At 58.2% G+C, this 8005-nt stretch overlaps 1 protein-coding gene across 1 annotated transcript; it reads left to right on the top strand.

Annotated features, from left to right (window-relative positions):
- Nucleotides 1-219: 219 nt before the first annotated feature.
- Nucleotides 220-6823, top strand: LOC307188875 (NUT family member 2G-like; the record flags this gene model as incomplete). Its single annotated transcript, XM_079926548.1, is given in 9 exon segments — nt 220-235; nt 1395-1840; nt 1844-2109; nt 3067-3195; nt 4240-4285; nt 4289-4412; nt 4688-4983; nt 5396-5512; nt 6032-6823. Coding segments are annotated over 9 exon segments (2232 nt in total).
- Between the last annotated feature and the right edge of the window lie 1182 nt (nt 6824-8005).

Raw genomic sequence — 8005 nt, 5'->3', positions numbered from 1 at the left:
TGGAATGTCCCCCCACCGCACCCCACCCCGACCCACGTGTGCTCTGCCCCTCCCCCACTGCAGAACGTTTCAGCCCACATTCTACTGTTTAAATTTAAACGTGGCTCTCCTTTACTTGGATCCTGAGCAACTGCTGAAGCGGGTCGCTCTCTGGGTCCTGGTCTTGACTTTTCTCATTGAGGCCACCACGCAGCAGTAGTCCGTGCCCAAGCCTGCAGGATGGCTTCAGAAGGAGGTAAGCCTATAGGTTGGGGGTGTGTTTTCAGAGACCCTGCCATCTCTCACATCCTTCGGGTTCACATGTGACACTTCACTGTGGGCACATAGTTGGACTGAAGTAGAGGGAGAAGAGAGCACTGGACACACAAGGACATTTCATCTGGGGAGACTGGGGAGCCTGAAGAAACCTGAGACTGCACTGGGGAGGAGGGGTCATTGGAGGTGGATCAAGAGGAATTGCCCTGGCTATGGAGAAAGGATGGCAGCAGACAGGTTGATCCTTTCTAGAGCGGAGACAAGCCACTCTGAAACGTGTGTGTAAGGATGTGTGTGATGTCCTGGTGGTGACACAGGGAGGGTCATGAGGAAAGCCTAGACTTGTACTATGTTCCTGAGGTACCTGAAGCTTGCCTCACCATATCTTTCAAAGGGATTTTAACAGGAGCCTACTGTATCTCAGGGGGCCCTGGGGAGAGATGGTCTTGGTGAGAAAAGTATTCAATGGGGCTGTGTGTGGCCACACCTGCAGTGAAGTGTCCTCTCTGAGAGCGAGGCAGGAGGTTACGTACCTGCTGTGGGTTGTTCTGAGATGCAGGTGCATTCTGGGCCAGTGTTATGGGTTTGTATCAGGATTCCATTAGAGGGATATTTTCCAGCATTGTGTTTTGTTTTGCGAAGCTGGGAAAGAAAGAGGGGATTTATACTGAGCGTGAGGAAAAGGAGGACTGAGGAGGAGGTGGGGCCCTAATATTTTACACAGTGCCTTTGTGTGCCTAGAACTTACCGTGCAGAAGGTCCCTACCTGCTAGTACGTCAGCTGACGGGCATTTCTCACAGAGCGGATGTCCACACAGTTGCAGGTCTTGGGAGACAGCCTGTGAGGCTTAGCTGCCAGGGGGCGCCTTAGGGAGTCTCTCCGAGTGAGTGCTTGCTGAGGCAATTTCTTCTCGGCAGGCAGGGGTCAGGGGCCTTGGTGGATGGGCGCGGGGTCACTGGTGCAATAATTCTCAACTGTAGGTCAGGGCATGAAAAGCACTTGAAGACATTTGCACGCTGCAGTTTCCCTTGTCCAAGTGTCTCTCACCTGTGGAGATTTACACTCTGATGCCGCAGAAAGCCTCTGTCCCACTTTCCCATTCTCCTCCTCCATTCACTCCTTTCCTTTGCCTCAACAGCATCTCCAGTGCTGGGAACGGATGTCGTCATGAACCTTGGTGCCTCTTTGTCTGATTTCATGGTAGTGCTCTATCCTCCACCCATTCCTGGCACCCAGCACCAGCCACCCTGGGGGCAGCACCTGCCACCTCCCATCACCCCAGCATTCCCTCCTGGCAGCAGCCAGCTGCTGCCAGCTTTCCCCACGATGCCTTTGGTGGCTAATGGTGGCCATGGACCCAGTGCCCCTGGGGCTTGCAACCTCACTGTGCAAGTCAGGTCACAAGGGAGGCCAGTGGAGGCGCCCCAGACTCAGACCTTTATCATAACTCAGGGCCCCCTCACCTGGAGCGCTCCACGGGCCCTCAGCGGGAGTGCTGCATGTCCTGCACCCGTATTCGTAACAAACCCTGCGATGGAGACCATTGTGACTGCTCCAGCTGTTGGAGTTACTCAGGCTGGCATGTGAGGCTGGACCCCAGGCTTTCGTCCTCAAGCTCCACCACCAGCTGCCCAGCTGGTCCCCATCATTCGCCCAGTGAACTCTGGGCTTTGGCCACATGGCAGTTCCAGGGAGGGTAGCCTGGCCGCCAACCAGCCCTACGCCTCGCAGGGTGACTGCTCTAACCCCCAGAGCGTGTACAGTAACTTCCGACGTTGGCAGCGCCTCAAGCCACTGGCGCGGAGACACCTTCCCCAGAGTCCTGATGCAGAAGCTCTGTCCTGCTTTCTCATGTGAGTGAACGCTCAGGGGGTCGTGAGCTTATCGGAGCTTTTAGATAAAGAGGACCTGGGGATGGACTCGCAGGTTAGGTTTCTAGGGATACTGGAAGCAATGTCTGAGGGCGATGTCCATGCTATGAGAAGGCACATTGTCGGTCATATGCGTGAGCCTGCCAGGCCATGACATCATGACTGAAATGTGCCTCATCTCAACTGACCCCACCACCCTGAGAGTCTAGCCAACTTGCTCTTCCATGATTCTCATGGTAATATGGACTGCAGACTTGCAGTCAGAGAGGGTCGTGCTGTAAGGTGAGGAGCCAAGGAGTGGATGCCGCACTCTCCTGTGGTGCCGTCTCCTTTCATACAGGACTTGAGTGTACATGGCCGGGGGAGGTCACTTCGGAGGAGGGGGAGGAGTGCGGGGCCCAGGCGAGCGCTTAATGCACGCCTCGACTTCGTTGTTGTGGAGAATTCCACTAGGAACAGGGTGATGGTAGAGCTCTCCTAAGGGCATGGGCTCTCTCCCACTAGAGCTGTGAGCCTGGCAGGCATTTCCATCCTAAACCTCCGGTCCCTCGAAAAAAGGGGACAGTCACACTTCACTCTGAGGACCGGGCAGAAGACTCCTTGGGCTAATCTATGAAGTGTTAGCAGATGGCCTGGCACATGCCACGTCTCATTGATGATAGTGATTTTTCTTATGAAAAGGCAGCCTTGAAGAGGAAAAGAGCTCCCCAAGGCACAGTGTCCCAGCTGTAGCCTGGGAGTGGATGGTCATCCTCGAGTGAGTGTGAGGCTGTGACAGCAGTAGCCGGGAAGGCTTGTCTTTGCCCTCCCAGACACCTGCCTCTCACCCTCCTGTTGCTCAGTCATGCTGCGTTGAGTGATGTGTGGTCCACATTGGCGGGTGGGGTCAGGCAGGTGGGGGCTGGGCTGGGCACGGAGACTGACGCCAAGGTCTTACAGCCCAGTGCTTCGATCCCTGGCCCGCCTGAAGCCCACCATGACGCTGGAGTGGGGACTGTGCAGGGCCGTGCAGGAATGGCAGCGCGTTAGCAACTTTGATCGGATGATCTACTATGAGATAGCAGAAAAGTGAGTCAGTGTCCTGGGCCCAGGGGCTGCATGGAGGGTGAGGCGAGTGGGTGCGGGCAGTGTCTGGCCGTGGGGATGCTCATCAGAGAGGACAAAGGAGAAGGGCTGTCACTCAGAACAGGGGCCCCGCAGCCCAGAGGCCCTACTGTCCTCCAGAAACCCCTCCCTCACCTTGACAGTTTGGGTCTTCTGTCCTTCCTCCACCAGGAGCTCCGCCCTCCCCTGATTTTGACCTACCCTTGCCTTGACATGAAGGTCTCAGGATGGGGCAGGGTGACGCTGTGAGTCCAAGTGGGGTCCAACTCCAGCCATATGGGCTGAGCCGGGGAAAGAGCTCCACCCGCCAGCCTGCTGCTTCCTTAGTGGTGGGTGGCTGGCGGCCACTGACATAGATTTGGGACCCCCTCTCCTCATGAAAAGTGGCCCGAGTGGGTACCCTGGCATCCCTGAAGAGGCTGGGGAAGCCACCTGTCATCAGCCCGCGGGTCTCTGGTCCTTCTGTTGTTTGCTCCATGGTAATCCCCTTGGTTTAAGAAAGAAAAGTAAATAAACGAGTGCCTCTCAGAGGAAAGGAAGGCCTGTCCTCTGAGGTCAGCACCACATCGTCCAGCCTCTCCTGGGCCCTGTCTCCAGGTCTATGTTCCAGGACTCTCAGTCCCAGCCCAGGGTCCTGGATTCGGGCAAGGACCCCTGTGGGGAACACATGCCTGTTCCAGCCTCTGGCTGTCAGCCCTTCATGTGGTTCTAGATGGGGACAGGGGGATGAGGAGGGTGCCCCCTGGGTCAGCCACGTGTCCCATTGACCTGGTTCAATTCAGCGACCTGGGTCTATGCTGTTGAATGGCCTCCAGTGCTGGTGAGGCAGGAAGGGTCCCAGATCTTGTCTCAGTTCCAGGAGCAGCTCTCTGCTGTGCACAGCACCTCACAGGGCCTTGACAGCCCCAAGGCACATCCTCTCCCAATCCCTCATTCTTGGCTGCCTTTGTTGGGCTCCAGTACCCAGGCCTTTTCCTCAGGGTGGCCTGTGCCTCCGTCACCCCCCAGGTTCATGGAATTTGAGGCCAAGGAGGAGATGCAGATTCAGAAGTTGTAGTGGATGCAGTGTGCGCAGGACCTGCCTCCTCCAGCCCCACTGAAGCTGGATCCTCGGGGGCCCCCAGCCCCGAAAGTGGGCCTTCAGCCAGGCACCCAGGTTCCCACTGGAGTTGAAGGCACAGGTAAGAGGGGCCAAGGGTTGGCCACTGTCCCCATATGGATCCTTTTCCTTCAAGACAGGGGCATTGGTCTTTCAACCAAAACAGCCACTGAGGCAGGGGGTGGGGGCGTGGGGTCTCAGCTGCCCTCTGTCACTGCTGGGTATTGACTTGGTCAGTTTTGTAACTCCTCTCACATCAATGTCCCCCAAACAATGCCCTCACCAACGTGTGCTCAGTGGTCCGGAGGTGGACTGGGAGTCCCTCACATTCCTTCCCTTCCTCCCGCTCTGCCTCAGCCTGTGCTCCCAGGATGTCCGACCCCAGGGCCCAGCCCTCCCGCCCAAAGCCACACAGGTCCCAGCAGCCCCCGGAGCCCAAGGCACCCAAGGAGATTCCCCCCGAGGCTGTGAGGGAGTATATGGACATCATGGATGCGCTGGTGGGGCCCGTCCACTCAGCCACAGGCGAGTCAGATGCAGAAGGTGGACAGGACGGAAATGAGCTGAAGCAGGAAGAGGACGGCATCTACTCGGACCCGGGCCTCTTGAGCTACATTGACAAGCTGTGTTCCCAGGAGGACTTTGTCACCAAGGTAGGCTAGGCCTGGAGCCTGGGGTCTACAAGATGCCAGGGCATGGAACACTCAGCACCCAAGATCTGGGTTCTGCTCAGGCCGCTGGGACTTAAGCTCTGCTCCTTGTTCCTGAGCCTGGTGTTAGGGGAGGTTTACGCAGATGTATGTGTGTACGTGTTTGTGTCTGTCAGTGTGTATGCCTTTGTGTGTCTGTGTATGTGCCTCTGTATATGTGCTCTTTTGTGTGTGACTCTGTATGTGCATGTTTGTGTGTGTATGTGCATGTGTGTGTGTTTGTGTGTGTGCTGAGCATCCCCGCCTTGTGGAGGGCAGTGGGGTGGGTCTCTACTTTTCACTTTCCCTTCGGGTCTTCTTGTCTCACAGGCCACTCCTGGCCAAGGATGCTCACAGCCTCTTCTTTCTGTCCGAGGTGGAGGCAGTCATTCACCCTCGATTCCTGGCAGAAATGCTTTCCCCAGATGCACAGCTGGATCTCTTGGCCCTAGCGGAGGAGCTGGAGCAGAAGGAAGGGCTCACGCCAGAAGAAGTGAGCCAGGGGAGGGAGAGGGACACTCAGGGAGCCAGGGGACCCCACGGGAGGGGGACCCCAGGTGATCCAGGGGACAGGGGAACCCAGATGACCCAGGGGAGCCAGAGGAGGGAGGGATCCCCCGTAGAACACGGGAGACAAGGGACACCCAGAAAGACCAGGGCACGGAGGGACCCCAGTGAACAGGGGAGAGGTAGGGCCCCAGAACTGGAGGGCCACCTGGCGCTGTCCATCCCTCCCCTGCCTGGGAGGCCTGGCATGGGGAAGGGCCCGTTCTGGGGTGGGTGCAGTGCAGGGTGAAAGGAAGGAGAGGATGGGGAGCCGGGAGGGGAGGGAAGGGCACAAAGCTGGGAATAAGGTGCAGGAGGATGGCAGGAATGCCACAGTGTCTGTATTTGGATTCAAGTCCTGGGGTCCCCCGTCCCCTACTCCCCCCAGGGCCATTGTCCCACGGCCCAGGGCTCCTCCTCTCACATGTGTGTGTGGAGCCAACACTATCCTCCTCCCGCCTACCAGCTGGTGCAGAAACGACTCCTGGCCTTGAAAGAGGACGAGGGTGTGCGGGCAGCCCCGAGTCACGGTGCACCCGGAATGCGCTCAAGTCCTTCTGAGCCCGACGCTGGCCAAAGTGCCCAGAGGCACGACCAAGACCCCCATCCAGGGGTCAGTGATGAAGCCTGCTCACCAGAGATCGATTCTGAGGCTCTTCATAGGCTCATCCAAACAGACACTGGCCCGTGCAGGCCCAAAGGCTTTGTTCCCTCTCGAGGACGTCAGGAGGTCTCTTCATTCCGGGTCGGAGCGCCCTCCCCTCCCCAGGGTCAAAGGCGCGCTGGCCCTCTACGGGGACCCAGGGACGCGTCTGTTCTCAGAGAGGCCTCTCCTGTTCGGGAGGCCCGAGGGCCCAGGGACGGGTCCAGTGACGACGACGAGGAGCTCCCCAGCCTGGCCTTCCTGTTCGGCTCTCTGCAGAGCCTGCTGCCTGGCTGGGTGTCCCAGAGTCCTGCCCATGCCTCAGGCCTGGCCTCCCCTGGAGGTTGGGGGGCCCAGAGTGCTCCCCACGCCCCCTCCCGTCAGAGAAGAGGCCTCAGCCCAGCTCCACCAGCCGCTCCCAAGTCGAGGAGGCGGGCTCTGTGTGGACACCCAGCCAGTGCTGAGAAGCTGCCCATCCCTGGGGCTGGCCTCGGGGTGTCTGGGAGGCCAGGCTTGGCTCTGGGACCGGCTCGCCCCTCACAGCCGAGAAAAAGAAAGTGTGACCCGTGTGTCACAGAGAAGAGTAGGAAGTGGAAGAAGCACTGCAGCCAGTAGGGAACAGCTGGGCCGGCCCTCCAGGGCGAGGCCCCAGGGTGGCCCCCAGGGGAGCCTAGGGGCTCCTCCTCATCCCAGTGCTGACCCTGGATGATGTGGGGGGAAGGGAGGGAGGGCAGGACCACCAGGCCGGGGAGGGGGAGCGGGATTGTGGGGGGTTAGGGAGGTGGGGGAGGTGGGTGTGGCCAGGTGTGTGTGTGAGCAGGACCTTTGGAGTGACGTATATCAATTGTGAATAAAGATCGTCTTGGTGGGAAATGCTCTCAGGCCACTGTCATCTTGTTCGTGTTGCGCTGCTCCACAGAGAGCGATCCAGAGAGGAAGGAAGGATGAGGGCGGTCACAGGAGCTCTGGATCTACAGGTGGCCAAACCTTTCCTCCACATAGACAAGGACTCCTCAGGCTGCCCCTGGGAACGCACAGCTCTCACTTTCCCCAGGGACCCCCTCATCATCCCCTTCTCTAAAGCCTGCTTGGCTAGGGGCCTTCTGGGGCATCTGTACCATCTTCTGCATCCCTGAACCTTCTGGGGAGGCAGAGCTGCTTTTGTGCCTTTCAGCCCTCTGGACACTCACCAGGTTCTAGGATGGGGCCTGGAGACAGCCCTTGTCATTATGGAGCTTCTCTCTGCTTCCCTGAAGTGGCCAGGCGACGGCGCTGGGATGACCCTCCACTCATCCAGGGTTTCCTGTGTGGGTGGAGTGACCAGAGAGGAAAAGTCTTGGCTATGGGGACAGGACTGTCTGCCTCGTAGCGCGAGCATCCTCTAGTCCCACTGGGATTATTGCAATGTGGAGAGTGGTGGACACAGCTACCTCTTAATCCCAATGAGGATGCAACAAGGGGAATGGGTGCGGGGAAATTCATGGGGCACCCGTGAAAGGTGTGTATAAGGGTAATGACAGTTGGGCCCCTTTGTGGAACTTGTGGGATTTCTCTGCAGCAGCATCTCGTTCAACTGAAGGAGGAGGACCCATCTGGCTGTGGCTGTGGAGACTGGCCTCAGGGGCCTATGGGTGTGCAGAGACACCCCAGAACTACTGTCCCGTCCCTTTCCACCCATGGCTGGACATGTGTGTGTATTGGCATCAACACTGATTTGTATTCCCATATAAAACGGTTCCTCCTAACAAACTATGACCACGTTTCACAAGAACAGCTTGCTCACAGGAGCAGCAGGGG

This window comes from Stenella coeruleoalba (assembly GCF_951394435.1).
Source record: "Stenella coeruleoalba genome assembly, chromosome: 7".
NCBI lineage: Eukaryota > Metazoa > Chordata > Mammalia > Artiodactyla > Delphinidae > Stenella > Stenella coeruleoalba.
Note: the sequence above shows the minus strand (reverse complement) of the source record. Positions and strands in the feature narration are given on the sequence as shown.